Raw genomic sequence first — 27,725 nt, 5'->3', positions numbered from 1 at the left:
CAGCTCTGTAGTGTCCAGGTATGGTCTCATGCTACCAGTAGTGACACTGAGCGTAGCCAAATTCAAAACAAGTGACAAAACAGATGAGGAGGGGAAAAGGTCAGTGGCCTCACTCCAGCTGTTAAACCATTCATTCCTGTTTTGGGGGTCGTCTCATTGTTGCCCCATACCCCCCGAAAGGTGCACCAAAGCAGCTGAAACTGATGAGCAAGCCCCTCTGCTACTTAACTGACCAGATCAACAGCCCAGAAGGTTCATTGATATGATGCTATACTCGGCTTACAAAGTCTTCCTTTCATTTTTTTGAGCAGTATATATACACCGCTGCAAGATGGCCGACTTTACCAGTTTCAAAGTGACTTCCGCTAGCCCATCTAGATATCGACGCTCCATGGACGCCTTCTGATTGGCTACGCGGCAAATCGGTTTACGGCCAGCACGTGTGGCTTCCCCAAACCATCGGGTTTCGCTCGGGCGCTGAAGATGGGAAAGAGAAGAGAGAAGAAGCAGCTGTTCAACAGCTTGACCAAGAAACAGAAAAAACACCTCAAAGAATTCGGAGAGCAGCACCCCTTCCATGACAAGTACGTACCTGAGCGAGCGAGCGAGCGAGGCACGCCGTACTTTGTCAAGCTTCGCGCCGCTTTACTTCATGTCACTCGAGGATTCGCCTGTGGCTGCTCGCCCGCCTCCTTTGGGTTGTTGTTTCAAAACCGTTCTCACATGGCCGGGTCTTAAGTTAGACGTAATTAATAGACGCGCACGTGTTCAGTCGTGGCGTCTGCTCGGGCTGACCATCAAAGTTGAAAAGGAGGCGAGAGGAGCGGCAGACGCCGGCATTTGAACCCCTGGCGCGCATTAAAGCCGTTGGTGCTTTCGATGACTTCATTCAGTACAACGGGACGGGACGGATCAGACGAGCTGCTGTTACCCGGCGTTGCCCACGTATATCAGTAGAGTGAGTTAAGGAGAGAGCGTGCCAGGGCTGGTGACGAGGCTGAAGATGGCATAGTTGGCATACTCCTGTATCGAATGAATGGCATTTTCGGTGATGTGTAAAACCAGTCCTGTTGACCCGGGTACCCACGTTGGGCAGGGCAAACCTCCCCTGAAATTGAACAGATGCTCCTGTATTTTTACAAAAGTGCCACAGTTGAGGTGGGCCAACGCTTAACCACTTCTAGTGCCCTTTAAACGTCACAGCAAATGTCATTCATTAGATATAGGAGTGCGCCATCTCATTGGGCCAGGAAAGGCTCAAGTGTCAGAGAGGGCTGGCAGGAGTTGAATAAGGAGCTGCGAGCCAGTAGCCAGTCCGAGGGTTGTGTCTGTTTGACATGGTGGGCATGCTGTTCATGCCAGGAGCCCACCCATTGTGCACACAGCCTCTTTTTCGATGTCTCTGAGGAGAGAATTTGTTCTTTTCAGGTCTGATTGGATTCCAGAAGCTCCTTCTGTCACGTCGGACTCGTCCTCTTAGTTCAGGGTGGACGGTCTGAAGAGCTTTATTTGTGAAATGCTCGCCTCCTTCGAGTCTCTGTTGTGGCATCGATGAAGCCTCGGTCTACAAAAGACCACAATTCTTCATTTTCTATTACAGCAGATAGAAGTGCCACACTGCGATCTGTTTGGGTGTTTTCACTTGCTCGGAGCCAGCAGGGGGCACTGGTGTGCCGACTGTAGCACATGAGGGGTGGTGGACTCCACTATGACACTCGGGGTCAAAATGGGGGTCCCTGAATCGTCAGCCTGGGCTATATGGTCCTAGAGAGCAACTCTGCCAAAGCTGGCCCATCTCAGTCAGAGGGTGGCGAGTCGCATTGGCACCAGACAGACAGACGTTTCGTTTATATGACTTTCCAAACTATGCCAACCCACAAATGACCAAAAACAAAAAGAGAACAATCTGAATACGTGGCGGCCGTTCTTCACACGCCAGCTTAGCTCTCTTTGTCCTTGGGGTGAATTTGACTTTTTAGAGGAGCTCAAGAAGAACCAAATCCATCTTATTGTGCCGTAGCCCACCTGAAGGGGGTGAGCCAGTCTGGGCCCGGCCAGCAGGGGGCGCCCACCTTGTGGTCTGAATGTTTGTCCCAGTGCAGTGACGCCGTGCTGTTAAAGTGGCACCATCCAGGGTCCTGACTCTCTGTAGATGTGTCCTTTGTGAAGAGTGGGGTGCGTCCCGGCTAAGTCGTCCCCCACAGCCTGGCCATTCAAGCCCCCCAAGCCGCCTCGCTGTTACCACCTAATGTTTAATGTGTGGTCAGCACCCTGGTGTAAAGATGGCTCCTGGCACAATATCCGGGTTGGCGCTGCCCACTGGCACCTACTTACCAGGTAAATGAGAAAGGCGCTATATAAATGTCATCTTGTTAGAAATCAGATTCACACTAGAATGACTAAAATGAGGGGGCACTTGCACCTTGGCTAATGACAAAAAGAGCAGTCCTGGGGGGCACAATAAAGGAGCCCCCTTCTTGTGCGACACAGACAGGATGGGCAGCAACTGTCATAATGGCCCTCGGTTTTGTCTTCATACGATGACCTTTGGGGGGGTCCAGCGTGTTGATTCGGTGGTCCTCTCCTGAAGTGATGTCACCTCTTGAGCTAGAGGACCCCGCACTGCCCGGTGTTATGAGGCCATTGGTGTGGACCACCTCGACACCCACTCCCTGACTTCTGGGCGGGTGAGAGTCAGTAAGCAGTTTCTTAGTGTTGAGCCCCCCAACCACTCCCCTTATCAGGACAGAATAAGGGGCATTACCAGGGGTCTCAATTATTAAACTTAGCGTGGATCTGAGTGTGAAAGTAGGCAGAAACCTGATGTGTGCCCGTTTGTACCCACTCACTGTTCTAAGTGACCGTCGACTTGTCAGAGCATTTCAGTGGTTGGCACCCTGACACTGCCAGTCATCCTCGCGCATTGCTGTGGCTTTGTGACACGCCGGCTCCTTTGACCCTAGTGTGGTGTCCTTTGAATGTCACTTGACACCTGAACAGCATTGTCACTTGGGCTGGTGCCACCTTGGCATTTTCGTGTGCGTCTGCAGATGGGCTGATTCAGCAGGAGAGGGAAGTCCAACAACCTGATGGTGTGCCCTCCACTACCGCAGACTTGGGTCCGATGAGCCAGAGGGGGTCTCGGCAGCTTTGTGCTAAATCGTAGTTGACGTGGGTGGCTGGCTGGCTGGCACTGTTGTCACTGCCGATATATGTTGAAGGGTTTGCATGCCCATTGGGCTCAGAAGTGACGGGTGTGGTGGTCTGCTTGATGCTTCGCCACAGTCAGATTCTAATGGGCTTGGGCAGGCGGTGGCACCTCGGCGAGCAGCAGTGGGTGGCAGACATCGACTAGACGGGTGGCCATCGTTGTGTATGTAAGGCTGCCCACTGACCTGTCGGAGTCCAGACCCCCAGGCCTGTGTGTGCACTGCTTTTTGATTGGATGGTTTGACTCTTGTGGGGGTCTTTGAGGGTGCAGATGTGCTGATTGAGCTCTTTTTGTGATTTTAGGGTCGACGTCACAGCGGGACCTTCACGTGTCACCGAGCTGGTAAGACGATTGATTTCATTTTGTGTTCTTACGTAGGGCGAGAGGAGGAGGAGCAGACTGGGGGGCCATCATCATCATCATCGTCATTCATGTCCTGGCCTGTCTCGGCACACTTGGGGTTTACGGCGGGCATAAGGGGGCTATCAGTATACAGCCACGTGTGTGCAAGCAAAGCCCCCCGAGGTGATGTCATCCCAGGGCGCTGAGCGGTCAGACTAAGAAATGTGCCATCGGGTTCTGCGGAGATTCTTGACACCATCACTTGCCATTGCTGGTGTTTTATTGGTGGTCTCCTTTGGTTATTTGGTTGCCCCACAATGCTCACCCATATGCCCCAGCCTTCCTGGGGGTCTCTCCTCCTATCTAAGGTGAGTTGAGGTGTTCGTTGTCCAAGAAGAACTTGTGAAGATCAAAGAGCGGGCCGTGGTGCCCATCGCGCTGGTGGCAACACAGGTGACATATTCAGAAAGGTTTGAATGGCTTTGTGGTGGTCTGCCTTTCAGTTCGGACCCCGTGCCTCGGCGTCACACACACTGGCCCCAGAGCTTCACCCCTTGAAAGTACAAGTTGGGTCTGCTGGGGGCGTTTCGTCCTTTGACTCTTCACTAATGCGCCCTGAAGGCCTCGGGGAGGGGGGCTCATTCAAGGTGGGTGGTCCGTGACGTAAGTCTGACTGCTGCTCCTCTTCCAGCCAGGCAGTCCGGAGCACTCGAGTGAAGGCAGTGACGAGGACAGCGAGCCCGAGGGGGCATCGGCCTACCAGACACTACTGTCCTCCCTGACCGCGGCGCCGGACGAGGACACGGAGGAGGACGATGATGACGACGATGACAGTGATGATGAGGAAGGAGAGGACGAGGGCGCAGGTAAGAAAAAAGGTTTTGAGCTCCGCCCATAAACGAGACCCCTCTGAGCTGGATGTCACTGACCCTCGGGTGGCCATTAGGCCTGCTGGGGTATACTGACAGACAGCGAGACCCCCGACGGTCCGCATCAGAAGACCACGCTTAGCATGGCTGTGCCCCCCAGGGCTGTTTGCTCGGCCCACCTCTGCTGACTCAAGATTGTGTGGTCAGTTTACTGATGATGCAGCGGTGGGGGTCTCGTCGATGCGACACCGGGCTGGCAGGCGGGTGCAACAATCCAACGTGTTTAGAAGGTGGATGTGGTGGTCCGCTCTACTCCCAGACCTGCTGTAGCTGCGTTTGTGATGATCTCCGTATCCTGCTACAGGTTACCTGGGGCTCCCGGGTGGGCCGCGCTGACCCGGACTGCTGTGTGGCACTTAGCCTTGGCGCTCACGCCGCACACCTCAGTGCCTAGACCCCCAGCCGTTCTCATTTTGAGGTCGTGTGCCCCTCGCCCTGCCTGACCAGCAGGACCCCCCGTGTGATTCTCTGGTTGCTCCTTAATGCCGTATTTACGGCCCACACGGGTGGCACCTTCGCTCTTTATCTGCAGGCTCGTCGCCACTGTGCTGCGAGTTACGAGCCGCTTTGCCAGTCACACCTTTTGGACACACACAGGAGCTGGCGCGTCACTAGAGTCCACGGCCTAATGTGGAAGGTGCCAGTCAGTAGAGACCTGCGTGGCACCACTCAGTGTTGACTTTGTGTTTTTAGAATTGGAGGAGGACGAGCAGCCAGACGACGACGACGTCCACACGGCAGAGCTGGGGGGTGACGGGGACCCCGATGACACCGCCGAGGACTTCACAGACAAGGAGCACGAGTCCAAGTTCAGCCTGGAGTCCAACTGCCTGGAATCGGACGCCACGCCGGAGGGGCCGAGGACCCCGAGTGCCTCTTGTCAAGGTAGCCAGCCGCCCGTTGATTTGCATGCCACTTTGTTTGTTTGGTTTATGTGTTTATTTTAATATTCTGATTCTGTTTGGAGAAAGTAAGACGCCATGCGGTCGAGTCAACGTGAACGATCCACAGTTGGTGTTTGTGACGATACTGGGACGAGTAGCGGTGCGCCCGCGGTTTGAGACGCTCGTCATGGGGCACATCCAGCAGGCCTCTTTGGAATCGGCGGAGGAAGACGAGGGGGGATCAGCGCCGACATACTTGAGTTTGGGCGTTAAGAAAGGTGCCGGCTGCCAGTCGTAGCTCCAGACGTCACATTCGGAGCATGAAAGACGAAACCAGCAGAACTTCAGGTTTAGGAAAGAGTCTGCGGCAGAGAAAGTCCAACTTCAGAAGTGGATTCGGCCCACGTCAGTCTGTAGGGAGACCCCCCGCGCCAGTTGTTGTTTCTGGCCCTTTTAAACTTTCCTCAATCAAGTGGTAGTACTGGTTGTGTGCGCCGTCTGTTGGAATGACAGATGCAGTGCATTTGATTAGTACACACACACGACGGACGCCTTGGGTTGGGCGTGTCAAGAACGACACACATGAGTGACGTCACACGTGGGACCAGCTGCTCTTGGGCTTTTCTTAAAGCGGGGGGTCTCCTGGTGTGCTGCGGACATCTCTAATTGGACCAAACGCAGGTAGAAATGCCCTTTGCTCTTTAACGCCTCTGGCAGCCTTGGCACCATCACTCCCAGTTTTACAACACCAAGGAGCCTGTCATGGATGTCACCCTGTCATCCTCGTGGGCCCCTTGGTGACTGCGAGTGCCCATAAACACGAGATAATAAAACGTCACCTCATCTAGGAGAGCCTGCAGGGGACCCCAACGTTTAACAGATGAACTTGGGCAGCCTGAGGGATTCGGGTCAAAGTCCACGCAGCAGAGCCCACATTCCCAGCCTGCCCTGCGGGTGTCCATATGGGGGTCCCATCGGGGGAGGGGGGGCGCTGACCTCTGAGCAGACCACTCCTTCTGGCAAGGAACTTGCCAGTCCACTACCATCTCCCACCCTGGCAAAGAACCAACTTCCAGCCCAGTCGGAACATCAAGCTTGGCACTCGCAGTGGATGGCAAAACAAGAGGGAAGAGGAGAGCCCTGGTGATGGGGTACCGAATCGGGGAACCCCGAGATAAAAGCAAAGCGCCAGTCAGCGTTCCGGAGGGCCGACTTGGAAGTTCTCCAAAGGTGCCACTTCAGGGCAGCCATGTCGTGTGAAGTGACGGCCGGGGTTAAACGCTGCAGGTGAGCGCGACTGTGGATGAAGGTGAGACCGGCGTCCTCCTCTGACGTCAACGTTCTCTGTCTTCTCTTTCAGATCCCTTCATGCAGCATCTGTACACGGAGCTGGACGAGGAGGACATCAGGAAGGCTTCATCCGGCAGCAGATCCACAGCCCAGCTGAAAGTAAACCCCTCTTACGTTTTGATTTGTCTTAACTCGCAGTGTGCCACGCTTGGCCGAGCTGCCCGATGTGTGCCGCAGCTTGTTTAGCTCTTCATGCCTCGTGGATGCCCTTTTGTGTGCCGCGATGCCAGGGTGTATAGTGCTGTGAAAAAGTATTTGCCCTCTTCCCGGTCTCCCCAGTTTGTGTGTTTGTCCCAGTGAAGAGCTTCGGGTGACAGTAGGAGGCTGAGGGGACACACAGCCCCCTTATTAAAGCGTAGTAAAGCTGTCCAACATCTTGATTAGCTGTGTGCAAATGTAATCGCCCCCTCAAACATCTGACCAAAGCTCGTTGGTAGCGTGACTCGGCAAGGCCTGTTTGTGTAAACCTGAGGGCTGTGAGGCGCCCGTCAAAGGAGACCCCTGAAGAGAGTTGCTGAAACTGAACTGTCAGGGTGGGTGACAAATCCGTTGTCTAGGGCACCACAATGAGCGCCAACCGCAATGGAGAACGCATCGGCCTGCCCCCGAGGGCACACTGATAGTAATAGTGATGGTCATTCATTCGTTACATTCAAAGAGCCCCTTTCTCACCAGTCAAAGCGCCACTTCAACCCGCACCCACCTGCATGGTGCAGTGCCAGTACACTTGGCACACGTTCTCTGTGAGGTGGCGACAGGTACCCAGTTAATTAGATACTGTGCACTATTAGGGGTCGGAATGACTAGACCAGGGGTGTTTATTTCTATAGCACATTTTCATACAAACAGTAGCTCAAAGTGCTTTACATATTAAAGAATAGAAAAATGAAAGATATAATTATAAAAAAATAAATCAACATTAACATCGAATAAGAGTAAGGTTCAATGGCCAGGGGGGACAGAAAAAACAAAAAAAACTCCAGACGGCTGGAGAAAAAATAAAATCTGTAGGGATTCCAGACCATGAGACCCCCTGACCAGTCCTCTCTGGGCATTCTACCTAACATAAATGAAACAGTCCTCTTTGGATTTAGGATTCTCACGGAAGGGCTTGATGATGATGGTCACGTAGACTTCTGCCTTTTAATTCGTCCATCAATGTTGGAGCATCATGAAGCTTTGAGTAGGTGGAGGTGGCGCAGGAAAAAGAAACAGAAAAGAGAGTAGAGGTCAGTACGGATTTTAGAGCCACCATGAGTAGTTATTATGATGAATTGAACATACAGAGTATCAGGATTAAGTTAATGAAGTTATAAAATGGCCATGTTAAAGTAATGTGTTTTCAGCAGTGTTTTAAAGTGCTCTACTGTATCAGCCTGGCGAATTCCTATTGGCAGGCTATTCCAGATTTTAGGTGCATAACAGCAGAAGGCCCGCCTCACCACTTCTTTTAAGTTTTGTTCTTGGAATTCTAAGGAGACACTCATTTGATGATCTGAGGTTACGATTTGGAATATAAGGTGTCAGACATTCTGATATATAAGATGGAGCGAGATTATTTAAGGCTTTATAAACCATAAGCAGAATTTTAAAGTCAATTCTGAATGACACAGGTAACCAGTGTAGTGACATCAAAACTGGAGAAATGTGTTGATTTTCTTTTCCTAGTTAGGATTCTAGCAGCTGCATTCTGCACTAGTTGCAAACGATTTATATCTTTTTTGGGTAGTCCTGAGAGGAGTGTGTTACAGTAATCTAGTCGACTGAAAACAAACGCGTGAACTAATTTCTCAGCATCTTTCAGTGATATAAGAGGTCTAACTTTACTTATGTTTCTTAAGTGAAAAAATGCTGTCCTAATGATCTGATTAATATGTGATTTAAAATTCAGATTACAGTCAACAATCACCCCTAAGCTTTTTACCTCCGTCTTGACTTTTAATCCTAATGTATCCAGTTTATTTCTAATAGCCTCATTGTATCCATTATTGCTGATCACTAAAATTTCAGTTTTCTCTTTATTTAACTTGAGAAAATTACTATTCATCCATTCTGAGATACAAGTCAGACATTGTGTTAGTGAATCAATAGAATCGTGGGTCATCAGGTGCTATTGATAAGTACAGCTGTGTGTCATCAGCATAGCTGTGGTAGCTCACGTTGTGCCCTGAGATAATCTGACCTAACGGAAGCATGTAGATTGAGAATAACAGCGGACCCAGGATAGAGCCTTGTGGAACACCATATTGGATATCATGTGTCTTGAGTTGTAATTCCCACAACTAACAAAATATTTTCTCCCTGTCAGGTAGGATTCAAACCAATTTAAGACACTGCCAGAGAGGCCCACCCATTGACTAAGGCGATTTCTAAGAATGTTGTGATCAATGGTGTCAAATGCAGCACTCAGATCTAAGAGGATGAGAACAGATAAATGGCCTCTGTCTGCATTTACCCGCAAGTCATTTACTACTTTAACGAGTGCAGTTTCTGTGCTGTGATTTGTTCTAAAACCTGACTGAAATTTATCAAGAATAGCATGTTTATTTAGGTGGTCATTTAACTGCATAATGACTGCCTTCTCTAGAACTTTACTTAAGAAGGCAGGTTAGAGATGGGTCTAAAATTTTCAAGAGCGAGGGTCAAGATTATGTTTCTTAAGTAGGGGTTTAACTACAGCAGTCTTAAGACAGTCTGGGAAGACCCCAGTATCTAGTGAATTTACTATGTCAAGAACATTATCAATTAGCACGCCTGATACTTCTTTGAAAAACCTTGTTGGTATCGGGTCAAGGACGCAGGTGGAGGGTTTTAATTGAGAGATTATTTTTGTAAATCAGGTAAATCTATCCTAGTGAAAGAGTTTAATTTGTTTATAACAGGATGTTGGGGTTTAGGGGATCCTTAGTGTTGGGGAGATATACTATGTTATTTCTAATATCATTAATTTTTGATTGAAAATACAGCGACAGCCTCACAGGTTTCACTGGAAGCACTTAGGAGGCATTCCTTTGAGCTACCTGGGTTTAGTAGGCGATCAATTGTTGAAAATAAGACTCTGGGATTACTAGCATTGTTATTTATAATCTTAGAGAAATAGCAGCGTCTCTCAAGACGGACAGTGTTATTGTATTCTGTTATTTTGACTTTTAATATTTCGTGGTGGATAGTAAGTTTAGTCTTCCTCCATTGACGCTCAGCTCTACGGCATGTTCTCTTTAAATCAGACACTCTTTGGGTCTTCCATGGTATAACAATGCTAGAAGATTTTTTCACTGTCTTTTCAGGTGCAACTATGTCAACAGCAGCTCTCACTTTAGAATTAAATCTTTCCACTTTACTATTTACATTGTCCTCGCTGTTATAGCTGGCACTATAAACGGACTGATTGCTTAAAATGTTTGTAAGTTTTAAAGCTGCTGCGAATCAAAGAAGTGTTTTTTAACAATATTTCTATATTAAAAAGTAGAAGAAAATGGTCTGATAGACGAATATCAGTGACCTGCTTTATATCAACTTTCAGTCCTTTAGTAATCACTAAGTCTAACGTATGACCTGCTTTATGTGTAGGCTGATTTATGAGTTGTCTCAAATCAAGAGAGTCCAGGAGGTTCATAAATTCTTTTACTTTTAGATCACACTGGTTATCGATATGAAAATTAAAGTCACCGACTATTAGGAGTGTGTTATAGTTAGTAATTAAAATTGACATTAAGTCAGAGAATTCCTCAAAAACGACGTTATATTTAGGAGGTCTATACACGGATAGTACTAGAACTTGAGAATCTCCATGAATAACAACGGCGAGATACTCAAAGGACTTGAACTTACCAAAACTGACATCTTTACATTTTAATCGGCTCGAGTAAATGTTAGCCAATCCGCCCCCCCTTTTCCCTGGCGGTTTGCACGAGTAAAACTGATGAGACACAAACCAAGCAAATCGGGCGACCAGCCAACCTCATTATCTGAACATAAAGAAAGATGAAGGACTCAGCAAGATTGATCTTTCAGCTCAATAATCAGAAATAGAAAATCAACAGTTGTGGAAATGTCTGCTGTAGCAGCAAGCCGTGGAATTAAAGAACGAGTTTAATTAACAGCTTCTCATTGTGAAACTGGTTGGAGTTTGAAGCCGCAGTTTAGCTGCTCATCTGATGGCTCGTTTCACGTCTCATTTCTGTTTGGCTGCCATTTAATGAAGTAAAGAATCAGCTGAGAGGACTGAATCCTTAAAAACAGGGCTATTAAAACGCAGGGAAACGGGTCACTAATTAAGAAGGTGGTTAGAATGAAAACTTGAGGCCCTCCAGGACCAGAGTTCGACACCTGTGGACTAGACTGTAGTGGGCACTTTAGCCTGGGCACCGGGAATAGCCCCCTACTCTCTCTGAAGGAGATCTTTAGTGACCACAGCGAGTCGGGACCTCCGTTGTACGTCTGACCGGGGCATTGGCGTCAGCGCCCCCTGCAGGCCTCACCAGCACCTCTTCCCACGCAGTCTCCAGTTTTTTGTGTGTGGACTGCACTTTCCGCTTGACGTCACTTTGTGCCCACCGCTGGTCTTGGGTGTGTGTGACGGCCGCGTTGACGAGTGTCACATCTGTAAGTACTTTATAGACGCCGAGTGAGCACAGAAGTCGGACGTTTTTAAAAGCTGCCACTGGTCGGTGCTGAGGTGTGTCGTGTGTTGCACAGGGTCCTGATTTGGGTGCTGAGGTGGTCCGTTGTGTGGTGGGTGCAGCTCCCAATCCACCCTCCCATACAAACCATCCCCTTTGGTATGACCAAGCTTTTGGGTCAAAGGACCAGAAAAAGGGGACAAACGGAGAGTCCCAGTGGTACAAGTGATGGGAAGTGGCAGCAGGGGTCCGTGGCGTGAAGCAGACACACTGGAATGTGATTCATACCAGGCATCACAGTTAAAGGCCTCCTGAGGCGGGCTTTGAATGAGGAGAAGCCGCGAGGGTGAAGACCACAGGTTGGGCGGGCGCAGGTGGAGATGGCCGCCGCGTTGCTCTAACAAGCTGGCATTTTGTCTCTTACAGTGGCAAAGGCTCGGAAACCTGCTGCTGTCTAACAGCTTAGAGACGTGCAGCTCGCTGACTCCGGGACACGCTCCCTGCGAGGGTCTCCTCCACAAGCCCCTGTCCACCACCTGGCCCAAAGTGAACAGGCCCTTTGTACACGCGGAGGAGCAGCGGACCTTCACGCCTCTCCAGCAGGAGCTCTTCAGCCTCATGGCCGCCTACAAGGACGTGTACTTCCCCGAGAGCTCGGTGCTGGGAGACGGGCCTCCGGTGCGCGCCCTCTACTGCCTGCACGTCCTCAACCACGTGCTGAAGGCCAACTCGCTGGTGCTGGCCAACAACGCTCACCTGCGGGACCGTAAAGCCAACCTGAAGGAGGAGGAGGAGGACGAGAGGCGAGATCAGGGTCTGACTCGGCCCAAGGTAGGCCACTAGTGAGTGTGTTTAGTCTCCATCACCTGTGACTGTGGGCCGCGTGTGGAGTGGACGCACGTTGGGCACCTGAACCTTTAGAGTTTCTCTTCCAGTTAACTGAGCAGGCGCGCCTTCCTGGTACAGAGTGGCGGTGAACATCTTGGCACGCGTCGCGTTCTAGTTGTAGTAAAGGCCGTTTGTTCTTCAGCCGAGTTCTGTCAGAGTACCCAGTGCCACTGCACAGTTAAATCACATGAAACGCCACCGGGCAGTGTGGCACAGAGGTGAAGGCTTTGGTGCAAATGCTGCTGCTGACACCGTGTGACCCCGAGCAGGTCACGCCATCTGCCTGCGTCCCGATGGGAAAACCAAAAGAGGTGGAGTCCGTTGTATCTGAGAGGATGAGGAGGGCGTCAGTCAGTCCATCCGTCCGTCCGTCCAACCTGCTGTATCCTAACTGCAGGGTCACGGGGGTCTGCTGGAGCCAATCCCAGCCAGCACAGGGCGCAAGGCAGGAAGAAGCACTGGGCAGAGTGCCAGCCTACCGCAGATAAGTCAGTCAACAGTTCAAAGACGCACGCACACACACACACACAGGCCTCCGTTGGTGAAGGTTTCTTCATTAAATGAATGCATACGTGCCATACGTCATACCAGGGTCCCACCAGGTGGGGGCATCTGACTCCCTGGTCTCCCACAGCGCAGCCAGCCGCTCTCTTGAGCTCCTAGGCCGTGCCATCACCTCTCAGCTGGCACCCGTGAGAAGACGCGCACAGACCAGTGGGCCCGAGCGGTGGACGCGCACCTCGTCAGGGTTTGCAGGTCGTCCTCTTCCTCCTTTCATGGCCGCCTGTGGTGTCTTAAGGTAAAGTCGACGGCCAACTACTATTGTACTCTAGCAGGACTGACTGTCCCTTCTCGTCTTATTTTATGTTCCCCAACAGGACGAAATAACCAGAAAAGAGTAACAGAAATGGAAAATGAGAAGACGGACAAATATTGAATAATCTAGATATGCGTGCGCACAACAGCGCCATCCCAAATCGCTCTGTGAGTTTTCCGTTGAGCCTCCATTGTCACTAAACAATAAACCCAAGCACAGATCAGGTTGAAAATGGGGCGACAGACGAGCCCGGCGGTGTTAATGCTGCTGTCGCGTATTGCGCTTCTTCCTGACGACACAACCACCTCAGAGTGAAAAGTGCTGGCGGTGGCTGCGATGACTCGAACCCCGGGGTTATCGGCTGTGGCTGTCGTGGGGTAGAAAACAGCAAGCAGTGGACGGTTAAATTGTCATTTCAGCGTGGCACCGAGCCGCGTACAGGGTGATACAGGTCTGCAGATATCGCGCAGCTCCGTTTAATCAACTGAAGCTGGCACTCTCGGCTTGTCGTCTGTACTGGCAGCTTGTACAGTTGCTGATTTATAGTTATTATCATCATCATCAAGTGTGTCGTTCGTCTTGGTGATCCCCAGTACGGTGGTAAGGCGTGAGAAGGTTGGCATGAACCTCATTCTGACCAGCACTGGCACAGCAATAGTAACGTCACCCGTGATGCCAAGAGAAAACACAGACGGGAGGGGGTCTCGGCAGCGCCACCTGTCAGAAAGGCAGCAGTTAAACCAGACGGCGGGCCCTCCTCCCAGCAGTGTCCCATAATGCATTGTCGCCGTCGTCGGCTCATGAAGGTTCAATGGCCGCTCCCAGAGTAACCGCTCGCTCGTTTGTCCTCCAGGTGCTCATCCTCGTGCCCTTCAGAGACGCAGCCCTGCGCGTCGTCCAGACCTTCATCAGCCTGCTGGAGGCCACCGACAAAAAGCTGGATGTCAGCAACAAAAAGAGGTTCAAAGACGAGTTCGGCTCGGGCCCAGAGGACCGGCCGCCCAGCCGCTCTCGACCCGATGACTACCACGCCACCTTCTCGGGGAACGTGGACGATCACTTCAGGATAGGTGGGTGTGGGTGTGGGTGGCTGGCCTGGTGACTTGTTGTTATCGTGATGTTCATTGTGTGCTTCACTCTACGCAGGGGTGGCCATCCTGCAGAAGAGCATGCGTCTCTATGCCCCCTTCTACTCCTCGGACATCATCATCGCCTCCCCGCTGGGCCTGCGCACTCTGCTGGGAGTGGAAGGAGACGTGAAGAGGGACTTTGACTTTTTGTCCTCCATTGAGGTCCTCATCTTGGACCAGGCCGACATCTTCCTCATGCAGAACTGGGAGCATGTGCTGGTAAGAGACACTTCGGAAAACGGGAATCGCAAGGAGAGGGCAAGACGTCAGAAGTGTCCTGTGTTGTGTGTAACGGGAGGTGTCGGGAGCGTTGATCTTCTCACACACACACATTCAAAATGGAGGAAGTTGGGGACACGAGTTCATTCACGCCACGTTCTCAGGGGGCTCTGCACGGCTGGAGTTGTTCCAGTTTCAGTGCAGTGTGAGGTTTGGTTTGTCCCGTTGAGTTATGGTGGCTTACGATTCTACTGGTTGAGCGAGACCAGTTCCAGTACAGCGTGGGATGCCATTCCCGTCTGGCCTGTGCCGCTCTCCGGTGGAGTCCATGCTTTGATGTTGTCGTCCCACCTCTTCCTCCGCCCGCCTCTTTATCTCCCTCCTGGCACAGATGGATGATCAGGCGATGTGCCCGCACCCTGAGAGTCTCCTCTTCTCTTTGGTGGTCAGCAGGTCTGCGTGTGGTCCACTGGCTGCGCACTTCCTCACTGGTGGTAGGGTCCTTGAAGGACCACCAGAAGAAAGTCCATTCTGCTCTAGTATCTCGCGACCCAATCTTGTCCTCCTTAGTGTCAGTCTCTTAAATGACCCGTCATAATGAGACACTGTGCACGCACCATACGCGGCCCACCGGAGAGTCGGGACCCCTAAGAAGCTGTGGCCTTGTTAAACCACAAAGGAGACGTTTAGTGTTCCTGTGGTCCTTCTGGTGACACGTCACCCGTGTCTGATTACAGTCCAACAGCCGCTAAGATGTAAGGGGGTGACGGCGAGAGGTGCTGGAGATTTCACCGGGCTTCACCAGGCGTGACTGTGCAGAGATGGCAGCGAGTCGAGATACGCACTCCAAGTCGAGTGGCTCGCCGTTGTTCACAGGCCCAGTGTGGGCAGCAGGAGCGGCACAAGTGACAACCGCGTCACACATGAGGGAGTCGGAGCAGAAGTGGAAACTCGGTGAGCCTGCGCCTCCGTTAACAGAAACACGTGAGGTGTGAGAGACGAGCGGGGGTCCTTCAGTGGTCCGCCCAGTCCACACGCCGCTCTCCTCGCATCTCGGGGTCAAGAAGAGGGGCTTCCTGGCTTTGGGCCGCTTTAGTCCTCGCCTTCTAGCAGTTTGTCATTTACCTTCTAGCGCATGACATTGTGATTTGTAGCGAGCAGGCTGAGGAGACCCTGGAGAGGAGTGATGGTCCATAGGACCACCGAGACGGAATACGTGTGTGTGAATGAGTGGAGTTCAGATACTTGGGATCAACGGGACAGAGTGACGGGGGGGGCAGGCAGGCTGGAGTGCCAGGAGTGACGGGTGACAGACGGGTATCTGCTCTCGTTTCAGCACATCATGAGACACCTCAACCTGCAGCCGCTGGACCCCCACGGTGTGGACTTCTCCAGGGTGCGCATGTGGAACCTCAGTAACGCGGCTCAGTGTTACCGGCAGACGCTGATCTTCAGCAGCATTCAGGAGCCGCAGATCAACGCCATCCTCACCAAGAGCTGCCACAACTACCGGGGCCAGGTGGGTGTCTGCTTTAAACACTTCTCCCACTTTCGCGTGGGGTTGCTAAGCGGCCGGTCAGGGTCCGGTTTTTGGTAAGCATGGTTACTGACAGGTGGGGGTCTCTGCTCCATGTTCTTTAATTGAGAATGCAGGACGTTCTTGAACCTTAGTTACCGAGGTGGGAAAACAAAAGAGAGCGGAGATACAGTAGCTGGGCATCGGGCTTTACTCCCACTTTCACTCCCAGCATGCATTGTGTTTTAATCATTCACTGGAAACGGAGAGAAGCCATTGGAGCAGTACGGTCATCGTCCCCTTTTTTCAGTGGGGAGGGGGGGCCGATGACTGCAGTTCTGGTTTGGCACAGCGCAGGGGGCATCCTTCTTGCAGGTGGCTTCTGAGTAGAGGTTCCCTGATAAATACCCACACATTGTGTGCCAGGCCTGGCTAAGTAGCACCTGAGCACTTCCGGCCCTGTTTGCACACAGTGTGCCAGTTGTGGTCGCTCACGGCCTCCACCCTGACGTCAGTGGCATGTATGCTAACCTCACTGGGCTGCCAAGTCACGATTGTCACGCCAGCATTCTTCAGTTCTGGTTATAATGGGAAGTCCTTCCTGGCAGACAGTGCAGTGTTCAGTAGTGGGCCGACTTGAATCTTGGGGGCGTCAGCCCAGCTTGGCTCATTTAATGCAAAAAATAAACAGAAATGGCCACTAAGACTTCAGAAGAGGGGCCGTCAGGTTTGGAGGGTCTGTTTCCTTTGGTCACCACATACAGTCATGTGAAAAAGTTTAGGAACCCCTCTTAAGTCTTTGGATTTTTGTTTCTGATTGGCTGAGCTTTTAATACACGACACGCCTTATGGACACAGTAGGATTTCAGCAGTGACATGAAGTTTATTGGATTAACATGCATCATAACAAAATTAGACGGGGGCATAAAAGTGGGCACCCCAACAGAGACGTGACATCAATACTTAGCTGAGCCTCCTTTGAGCCTCTCGACGCTGTCCTCCTGTAGCCTGTGACGAGTGTCTGGACTCTGGATGTTGCTGTTTCTCACCTTCTTCATACCACATCTCTCCACTTCAGTTCAATGTGATGGACAGCCTGCTTCAGATTTCCGATGATTTTCAAGTCAGGGGACTGTGACGGCCATTCCAGGACATCGGACTTCTCCCTCTGCATGAAGGCTTTTGTGTTTTGGTTCATCGTCTTGTTGGACTATCTGACCCCTGAGTAACTTCAACTTCGTGACTGATCCTTGAACATCATACTGAAGGATTTATTGAATTCATCGGACCCTCGACTTTAACAAGGGCCTCAGTCCCTGAACTGGCCACACAGCCCCACAGCATGATGGGACCTCCACCAAATCTGACAGGAGGTAGCAGGTGTTTTTCTTGGAATGCGGTGATCTTCTTCCGCCATGCAAAGTGCTTTTTGTTCTGACCAAATAACTCATTTGTGTCTCATCAGTCCAAAGCACTTTGTTCTTAATGACTCTGACTTCTCTAAATGAGCATTTGATACAACAAGCGACTCTGTTTGTGGTGTGAGTGCAGAAAGGGCTTCTCTCTCATCACCCTGCCATACAGATGTGCTGAATTGTAGAACGATGTCCAGATACACCATCTGCAGCGAGGTGATCTGTGGTTGTCTGTCACCATTCTCACAATCCTACCTCTCCATATGACACTCCTGTATTTCTATTGGCCTGCCAGACCTGCTGTGTTGGTTTAACATCAACTGTGCCTGTGGCCTTCCATTTCTTGATTCCATTCCTTACAGTTGAAGCTGACAGTTTAAACCTCTGAGATGGCTTTTTGTGTCCTTCCCCTAAACCAGGAGACTCAACAATCTTTGTTTTCTGATCTTCTGAGAGTTTCTTTGAGGATCCCATGCTGTCTGTCACTCTTCAGAGGAGAGTCAAAGGGAAGGAAGCACAACTTGCAATGGACCACCTTAAATACCTTTGACCACTCATGACTGGACACTCCTGTCTATGAAGTTCAAGGCTTAACAAGCTCATCAAACCAAGTAATCAGCACTGAGCAGTGACAGGCATTCAAATCAGCACAATGACAAGGGGACCCACATTTGTGCACAGCCAGTCTTTCACATTTGATTTAATTTCATACAACTAAACGCTGCGTCACTAAAAGTCTTTGTTCAGAAAACGCCGCAGTACTCCTAGGAAATGACAGACACACCACTGGGAGAGTCAGTTGTTATGTAGGCTGAGTGGGGGTCCCAAACTGTTTCATAAGATTGTAGGAGACATTTGAGATTTATAGGTGGGGGCCGTAAGGGGGTGGAGTCAGTAGCCCTTACTGGGCATCTTCAGTGTACTGTGGTGGGGGAAACCAAAGAGGAGAAGGTTTGTGCCAGTGCCCCCTCTTGATCCAGGGTGGTGGTGCAGACCTCCGATGAGCCCAGAGAGAGTGGCACACAGACATGACCGTATAGATATTGACGCGCACACACACACAGCGTCTCAACAGGCTGGCATTTCTGCTCTAGCCTAACTTTGAGTAGAGACTTTTGAAGTTTGTCGTTCTTTATGTATGAATATCTAGAAAAGAAATAAAAGGGAGCCGACATCACTCAGAGGTTCCGGTTTGGCTGGACTTGGCGCCTTTGAGCCTCCGTATCTCCAGGACACAACACGTTAACGGCGAGGCATACGAATGATTGAGGAACAAAATGGCAGCTTCTGGGGCGAGTGTGACTGCCGTCATTATGGAGAAGGTTTCGATATTTAAGTGAATGCCATTTTAAAGTTTGCCCTCAGTGTCTGATTGTATCCAAAGTCCGTTCTTTCTTTTCATTTTATGACCAGCAAAGTTCAGATTCAGTTTTTGTCTCGGGGGCAATCAGCCCCTTTGTGACGAGAGCTGTGCTCCGTGGTGGCGGCAGCGGGCACTCTGGGCGGAGGACATGGTGCTTGTGCCACACTCTGGAACATTTATTATTGTTTAGTACGAGTTGCCCTTTGTTTCAGGTGGACTTGTTTGGCTCCACGTCACACACTTCATTCCACAGTCAAGTGTCCTGAGGACCTAATGAGCTGAGAGGCAGCAGATGCTAATCGGTGGTAACGTAATGACTAGGAGTGAGTCGTTATTAACTCGTTTATTAAGGCTGGAGTGACGGCTCTGTGCTGCTATCTGGGAGGCTGTTACTGCCATGAGGCGGGGGTTTGGGGGGTCCTCCTCCTCCTCTGCTGGGCCGTTGAGCAAAGCCCCTCAACCTGAAAGCTGGGCCATGGCTGACCCTGCACTCTGACATGAAAAGACAAGGCGCCCCCTGGAGGATTACCAAAGTCAATCAAATAACGATAAAGTCCATGTGTGTCAGAGCGGCGGCTTCTTCTTGTTCTTCATCATCATCATCATCATCATCGCTCCCTGGTGGCGCTCTTGTGCCGACTCTTTCACAGTTCACGCTTTGCCCCCCTCGTCCTTCCAGCCTTTGTGATTTGCTCCGTGTTCTCCCTGCGCCTGTCAGTAGGACATTGCGGTGACAACGTGAGTGGACGTCCTCGCTCAGATCTCCCAGACTCCTCCTTCACAGTCTGACTTTGCTCTTCGTCTCTCTCACAGGTGGCCGTTAAGAACTTACCCAAGGTGGGCTCCATCTGCCAGGTGGTGGTGCCCCTCCCTCACGTGTTTCAGAGGTTCAAGACGGACAGCTTTGCTGATCAGGATGCGCGGTAAGTGAGCGCTGCGCTGAGGGCGCGTTTCAGACTGTGGGTAGCGACGGACACGTTGTGCCATTCATCTGTGGTGGTCTGCAGAGTGTCGGTAGTGTGTGGCTGTGTGTGTTCAGGTATCCACAAACCTCTCATATAGCGCCTTGCCAAGCTCTCTGCAGGGCCTCCAGCGCACCCCAAAGTCCCAGGTCCCATAAAGATCTCCACTCGGCTGTGCTAGTCGTCCATGTCATGCTGGGCCGGCGGGCACTGAAGGCCTTTCTCCGGGCACTGCGCCCGCCAACAAATCCTGTGACGAGACTTCAGAGAGAGAATTTCCAGTCCTTCGTGCCAGGAGATGAGATTGAACCGGACCCCCGGTCCGCTCGCCCCTCATTCCTGCGCTCTCCGCTCTCGTACGTTTTAACACTAGACACACACAATCGATTTGTTTCCTTCGTTGTAGTGCTGCTCTGGACGTGTAGGTGGCACATCAACGACCAAGTGAAGAAGAAGAAGAGAGGCCCAGAAGTGTTGGAGAGAAAAGAATTCAAAAAAAGAACAAATTCAGAGAATATGGAAAGTAATAATCAGCAGGGGCGGAAATAAAAGACAAAGAGCAGAAGGCAAAAGTAAAACGTCGTAAAGAATTCAAATAGGATGGCGCGGTAAACACATGAGAGCAGGTTAGAGATCGTGAAGGTACGGAAATTCAAAAGTCTCACCAAACTGATCGCATTCACGCAAACAAACAGAAATGATTACTCGGTGAAATAACGGAACAGCGAGAAGAGATGACGGGATATCTGGACAAACTGCAGGCGATGTGACTGAAGTGTGGAGACATTGTTCGGCTTTAAAGTCAGAGACTCGTACGTCGGCTCAGCCGCCTTCCTTCCCATATCCGCGAGAATGAAAAGATTTGTTGTCTGGTGAACACGACAGGCGAATGAATATCCAGATCTCCACTAGTCTGTTCACGCTCCCGTCATTCAGTGCTCGGAACGCAGATCTACACGATTCAGGACCTCACGCTACGAGAATCTGTGGTCCCGCAACAATTAAAGCAACGACAAGTTGAATCTCGAAGAAACCACAATTGAGTCGGTCCGGCGTCTCTTTATGATCACGGAGAGGCGATGTGACAAAGAGTCGTAAGAGTTACACGATCAGACGTGTTCGAAGTTCTACAGCCAACAGTGGATACGAATCCATACGTCCGCAAGTATCGCACTTTACACGAAATGTGTCTGAAAACACGGACAAAGACGTTTCCTTGGATTTCTGTGCGAATCCAAAAGATCACGCGCTGACATTCCTAATAAACCACCACGTGCCGAGTGCTCAGCGCTAAGAGTTTCAGAGTTGGTATTCGAGTTTATCCAAACGCACAGCGCGATTCGACACAAGCGGCAGATCTGACGAGCACGTAGGGCCCACACGAGGGATGGCGGGCAGTGCCCCCTTGTTTTAAATGAAGTTGTTGTTTTACTACCACAGACCCCATTTCTTTATATCTTGATTGGTTGAAATCAATATCGGGGCACTCGATGGGGGCCCATCGCCACTTTTCCAGCCCGTAGGGGTCTCAAGGCTGAGAGGCACAGGTACAGTAGAAGTAAGACCCCACATTGGTTAGAAAGGGGCCCTATAGCCAAAGCCATTGAGGCTTTGTGAGTTGTGAAGACCACCCTGTGTGTGTGACGGCGAGTCCACGTGTAGAGTGCCAGGCGGTGGGCACTTGGGGAGGGTCCTGTGCCTGAGACTTTGTCCTGTGTGTAGACCACCCCAGTAACGTACCCACCAAGTCTCACAGAGCTGATCGTCAGGCTCAGTCCTTCACGGTGGTCTGTCACGGAGGTAAAGGTTTGGTGGTCTGCTGGTTCCTTTGTCATTTGCAGTGAGTGAGGCTACAAAGACGACAAGCTTGACTGCTGACCGTGAATAGTCGGACGTGACACGTCAAAGCCAAGTTGATTAGTGGAGCGGGCACCTATGACACGTGTTTGGGTGGCCTGGAGCGAAGGTGGTGCCATCTCCAGGTTGGAGTAATTCCTGCACTCGCAGTCAGTCGGGCTCGATGGCTTTTTCGGTGTCTTAATAATTTTAGGTGACAAGTCTGACGTGGAGACCAATTGGGAGGAAAGGATTTGGAAAATGAAAGCGTCAGGTGACTGTGACTGTGAAATCCAAATTCATTTGAAGGTTAGGTGGACTGGCAATGCCACGTGGGCACTGGTGTGCATGATGGATGGATGGATGGATGGACGGGCGTCCTGTCTGGCGAAGGTTTTTGCTTGCTGGGATGGACTCCAATGCCCCCGTGACCCTGACCCCTTGCTCAGGATGAAGCTGCTTTACAACGCGGACCACTGGATTGTCCCCGAGTCACATTGCTCTTCACACAGTTGGGCTCAGAAGTATCTGGACGCTGGTACAGTTGCTGGCTTAGTTTTTTTTTTTAACCCCAATAAATGTTGGCATTGAAGCAATCAAGTGAATGTGGGCTGAAGGTGCAGACTGCCATCTTTACCCAGATTGCATTGGTTCAGGCCTTGCAGCTCTCTTTCTAAGATGTCACCTTGCTGTGACGAGGCCGGGGGTGAGCAGGACCCTCGTTAATCGATTACCCGTTGAGCAGATCGTGGCTTTTCATTTGCCCTCTCACTCTGAAGGTCCAAAGAGCTGTCTGTGCCAACCAAGCAGGTCAACATTAAGCCACCTCATCGGAGAGACAGCAGAAACATTAAAAAGGACGGCGGCACTGGTGACTCGGTGACACCAAATGGCCTTGGCAGCCGAGTCGAGATGGCTCTCCAAGAGGTCGATGCGTCGTCATTATCAAAGTCTACCGTCAAGAGAGCACTTTGGGCAAGACGACCAATCCAGAGGGCTTACCACAAGGGGCAACGCCTGGTAGGACCACCACATTCTGGTATGCAGTGTCCTTGGGAACGATGGCGCTGAGCTCAGCATGTGCCACCAGAATTAGACGAAGAGAAGACTCGTCTGAATCGTAAGATGAGGGCCTGACGGTGGACCTTGGGACACAGCTGTGACTTGTGGCAGTAGCAGCAGGACGACGACTGGTGACGCATGTAAAGCTGGACTGTCTGCTCACGTTCGGCCATCTGCCGCACGATGGATGGACATGTGACAACACAGACTGCAAAGGCCAGCCGAGCCAGGGAGTCGGCCGCCTGAAGACCACAGCAGCAAATCGTCACCAGTCAGGAATTGGAGAGGGTCCTGCGATTGGTGACAAGAGCCGGCTTGTCCAGTTTCTGACAATGGCCGTCAGTCCTAAACGGCTCTTAGGATATTTTTGAATTATTGCTGCAGGTCTTCACCTCATTCACGTCTTGATCTTTTGTGATGAGGAGGAGGAGGATGATGATGAAGATGATGATGTCCAGGGTCCAAGTGATGATTCAACTGGCTGATGATGCCGTGGGCTGTGCTGGGGTGACGAGGACATCGTAAGGCTCGGAGTTTGTTTTGTTTATTATGGGGTGCTGTTTGTGTTGTCACCTTTTAAGTACCGAAGTCCATGGGGTCAGGATTCGCCCGCCGACTGCCACGTGTGTCGGCCCCCTTTTCTTACGCATTGCTATTTCTTTGTGACCGTCGCCGCGAGGTCCTTTCACTTCTTCTTTGTTTTCTCCTGTGCAGCTTCCAGTTCTTTGTGGACAAAGTCCTGCCGCAGTACCGGGACGCGGTGATGTCACACACCCTCATCTATGTGCCCTCCTACTTCGATTACGTGCGGCTGCGTAACTTCCTGCGCAAGGAGGAGATCGGCTTTGCGCCCGTCTGCGAGTACTCCAAGAAGTCGGACGTGTCCCGGGCCAGGCACTTCTTCCAAAATGGAGTCAAGCCCTTTTTACTCCTCACTGAGCGTTTCCACTTCTTCAGAAGGTAACGTGGGGGGCCGAGTGTCTGTCTGGGGGTGTGTTGTGACGAGTTTCTCTGAAGGGCGAGGTTGGCATCTTTCACGTCGGTGCCATCTTCGCAGTCGTGGCGTTTATGCACACGTGTTTTCTAGAAGGATCTCTCATGGGCACCGCAGGGAGATCAGAACTTACTTAATACGAGAGAACGCACCCCTGAGATTGTGACAGCAGAAGGGCTCTGCGATGATAAATCATTTGGCCTCGTCTCGCTGGCACATAAATACACAAGTAAGCCAGCAGGATACCCACCAGGTGGCACGAATGAGCAGTTTACTGTGGCTTGGGTTTTCAAACGGAAGTCACGCCCCGGGAGGAGAACGGCTGCTGGGCATCGTAAATGAAATGTCAGAATCTTGTCATATTGGCATCTTCTAATTGTCACCATCTTAAGATGTGTGCGGAATTGGCAGACACAGACCAACACTCGATGACTTTCTCTCGGAACGTTTTGAAGCTTTCGTTTTCTGGTGGTGCCCCTTAGCCTCCATTGTAAAGTGCCGGCGAGGGCAGGACAGAAAACACTCAAGGTGACAAATACATTCATGCCACGTTACATTTAAGAGTAGGCGGCCGTGCCATGTGAAGTGCCGGGGGCTGCGGTGACCACTCTGGACACGGCACTCACCCAGGGTCTTGGCAACGAGGCCCTGCCTATTCTAGTTGAGTGGAGTGCCAGCCGAAGGGGTCACACATACGGTGTCACTTTGGAGTCGGTGGTTCTGCCTCTTTGGACATGTGAGAGGGAAGGAAAGCCCCCCGTCGCCAACTCCACACGGGCAACATCTGGGCCCAGAAATCAAATCATTAGAGCCATAAAACCCATAAGGGAGGCCTCACTGGGCACCAACAGCCGTCGCTTGATAGAAAGGTGGCACTGTAGGGTGAACTGGGTGGGCAAAGGGAGACCATCAGCCGTTAGTTTAAAAGAAGAAAAAAAGTGAGCTTGTCAATCTAGACGGCCATATTGGAGTCCATATGCGGACAGTGTGCCCAGGCTGGCGACTTTCACAAGTGCTGTCACGGCATATGAAGAAGTGTTGCTGTGGCATCCCGGTGTGGGCACAGATGGCCTTGAGGTCTGTGCTGTGAATCCTCAAGTGGCAGAATGTGAGGCCCTGCGTTTGGAGTCCTTTTAAGTTGTCACGAGGGGACGGTGGCCCGCGCCTAGGAGTTTGGGCACTGATGCCCCATTGTCATTATCTCTGTCGGCCGGTCACCTTGCCTAGGGCCACACATTTGTTGACAGCTGAATCTGAGCCAAGTGCCATTTCCTTTCCCCAGGTAGCCAGCCACCTTACACCCGTTAAATGTCACAGTAAGTGAGGTGACTTGGGGACCCTCAGGCCTAGTGTCCTCGTGCCTGAGCCTTGTTGAACAGTCACGTTCAAGTCGACCGGACCCCCTGCCGTTGTGTGCAGGGTGGACATTTGGACTTTGTCTCGTGCTGTTTGCCGTCAGCCCCCTCTTATTGTCCATCGTGCTGAAGCTTTGCTATTTAAAATGTCGCCTTCACGACCAGCCAAGTGGGCGGGCACGCAGAAGATGGCATGATCGGGTGACATCTGCCTGGTGCCTTTTGTGGCCCTGATGCTGTGTGATGCCTCGTCACTTGGCGGGTCACATTTTGTGACAAATGTCTTGTGGTGTTCTCTCGTCTTCCTCAGGCACTCCATCAAAGGCGTCCGCAATCTCATCTTCTACGCCCTGCCCAGCTACCCCCACTTCTACAGCGAGGTCTGCAACATGCTGAGCGCCCCCAGCAGCGGCGAGGAGGCCACCTGGACGTGTACCACCCTGTACTCCCGCTATGACGTCCACCGCCTGGCGTCTGTCACCGGAGCCGAGCGCGCCGCTCAGATGCTGCAGTCCCAGAAGTCGGTGCACCTGTTTGTGACGGGTGGGGAGGAGGCGGCGTTGTGACATTGCGGATCATTTTTAGGTGCTCGTGTTGAACGCCGGGGCCACAGGAGGTGACGTGCCTTATGAGACATTGTGACACTTGGAAATGTGACGTCTCACTTTGACCTCCCAGCCTTCTAATTGGACGAATTCTTAAACGAGCTGCACGCGCATTTGGGGGCAAATCGAGTCCCAATTCCATGGACAGTTAAGAATGACGTTGGGGTCTTGGACGCCATCGCGCTGGCCGGTGACGTGAAGGGGGCGGGGGGTTTGATTAATAAAAGTGGCTTCACAGATGTCTGTCTTCTCGTGTGTCCCCAACATGAGAGTGGTGGTCTTCTGGTGGGAGATACTGGGGCAGCTGGAATGTTACAAGCACGTCAGTCGTCACGTGATTGGCTCTCAGATTCTTTCGCCCGATTACTTCATCGATGGAGGAGCTTGTGGCCTGTCATGTACCCCTTGAGCCCCCCGGTGTGAATGGAGCGTCCGTCTGTGTGTCGATCCTTGAATGAATCGTCTTGAGGCTCCGCGGTGGTCTCGTTTCAAGTCCTCAATTACAGAAAGGTGTTCAACCACACAGAGAGACCCCCGAGCTTATAAGGACATCCATGAGCGAAGTGGTCGCCATGCCGGCAGTCCTTGGTCCTGATGCACAACACATATGGATTGAAAAGTAAATCGAGAAAATACACTTGGTTTGGTCCGTGTCTCCGTTATATAGCGCCTTTAGCTATTAAGGCACTGACACTCTCTGCTCATCTGCGGTGCGCCATCTGCTGGAAAGTGCTTGCTAATGCATGCAGTAATTAAACGCCTTCAGCTTTCAACTCCAACAGATGGCGCACTGCAGCTCTTACCACTGCTGTTGAGATGCCGATAGCTTAGGGCGAATAATTGAGACAAACTGCCGTCAAAAAACTTCAATAAAAAGAAATGCAGGAAGCAAAGAAAAGAACAGGAAATATGAAGCCCACGGGGCTCTGCCCTCACTAATGCAGGACACTCTTCAATCGCTGGCCAGCCAGGGCCTGATCTGAGACCCCCCCAGTGTGACAGGCAGTGGGTTTGTGCCCCCTCTGTCAGCCCTGATGTCCTAAAGAAAGTGTTGACTGGATGTGCCATCTGTTGGAGTTGTAAATGCAGTGCGTTTTGGTCCACATTTCCAGAATGACCCACTCGTTCCCAGTATGGCGGTCTGTTGAAATGATTAAAATTTGGACCTCCACTCCGGCCACATGGCATCTCGGACCAGGCCAGCTAGTTTTAAATATGAAGCGCGTGACACCCGAGGCGACTGTGAAAGGCGCTATATAAAGTAAGGAGCTTGTGTCCTTTTAATCAGTGAGTGCAGGCAGTGCATTGTGGGATTGGAGTCCCAGGGTGTCTTGGGTAAGGGTGGCGCCCAGTGAGCTGACTTGGCGTTCAAGTGCCACTTGACTCGTGTTTCTTTGGCACCTTTATAAGATTTCTGGTTCCAGGGATGTGCCCTTAGCTTAAAGGGGGGCTCTCCACCCAAACCGATGGGTTTTCAGCTTTAATGTCATTTATTGTCATTTAATGTCACAATGTCGTGTGTCCTGATGTAGTGTGGATGAGCTTGAAGAGCAGCAAACGAAAGCCAAACGCCCTCGTGTTGGGACACTTGGGTACCTCGTGTAGCACACGATCCTCCCGTCATGCGTGTGACCTTTTATGCTTCAGCGCATGAAGATGAAGACGAGTTTGTGCCACCCGCCCCATCCTTGTCACCCACATCATGCCCGAGACATCCTGGGCTGAGGGGAGCCATCATTCGGTTGGTGCCCCTCCTCCCCTTTCATGGACCCGGGGTCGTCCTTACTTGAACACGTTTTAAATAAGGTGGAGCTTTTGGATTGAAGCCCCGCCTTCCTGTCATTCATTGGTCAGTATGCTGCCGTCCGTTGGCAGTTTGTCTACTGACCGTCTGTCCAGCCGGCCACATCTTCTTAAATGCTGAACTCCTGTGAAGAGCTGTGCTAGCCAATGGATGAGCAGGTACGTGGCAGGACTGACCAATGAGTGACGAGCTCTCATCTGAGCGCGCTCCACTGCTCTGCTTCTTTTAGTATAAATGGAGCTTTTGGGTGAATTGTGAGCAGGCGACTGCCCACCTGCCTGGCACGTGGACTGGTATCATTCAAGCCCACCGTAGCAGGAGCTTTGTGATCTCCACAGTAACACCGTGGCTTAAAATATTTTTTTCCAGCTATCATCACAGACCATGAGGGGTAAATAACATGAAAAAGGACAGTTGTGGG

The 27,725-nt window shown here is 51.3% G+C and overlaps 1 protein-coding gene across 1 annotated transcript; it reads left to right on the top strand.

Annotated features, from left to right (window-relative positions):
- The first annotated feature begins 378 nt into the window (after nt 1-378).
- utp25 (UTP25 small subunit processor component) lies at nt 379-25,739 on the top strand. The gene is made up of 12 exons (XM_039749558.1): nt 379-584; nt 3,514-3,553; nt 4,245-4,419; nt 5,176-5,367; nt 6,727-6,815; nt 11,765-12,169; nt 13,897-14,113; nt 14,190-14,392; nt 15,729-15,911; nt 19,500-19,609; nt 23,261-23,506; nt 25,206-25,739. Exons 1-12 carry the CDS (start codon nt 484-486, stop codon nt 25,459-25,461), a joined length of 2,217 nt encoding a protein of 738 aa, XP_039605492.1. The 5' UTR covers nt 379-483; the 3' UTR covers nt 25,462-25,739.
- The last annotated feature ends 1,986 nt before the right edge of the window (nt 25,740-27,725 follow it).

The sequence above is a fragment of the Polypterus senegalus genome, chromosome 3, assembly GCF_016835505.1.
Source record: "Polypterus senegalus isolate Bchr_013 chromosome 3, ASM1683550v1, whole genome shotgun sequence".
In the NCBI taxonomy this organism is placed as follows: domain Eukaryota; kingdom Metazoa; phylum Chordata; class Cladistia; order Polypteriformes; family Polypteridae; genus Polypterus; species Polypterus senegalus.
Note: the sequence above shows the minus strand (reverse complement) of the source record. Positions and strands in the feature narration are given on the sequence as shown.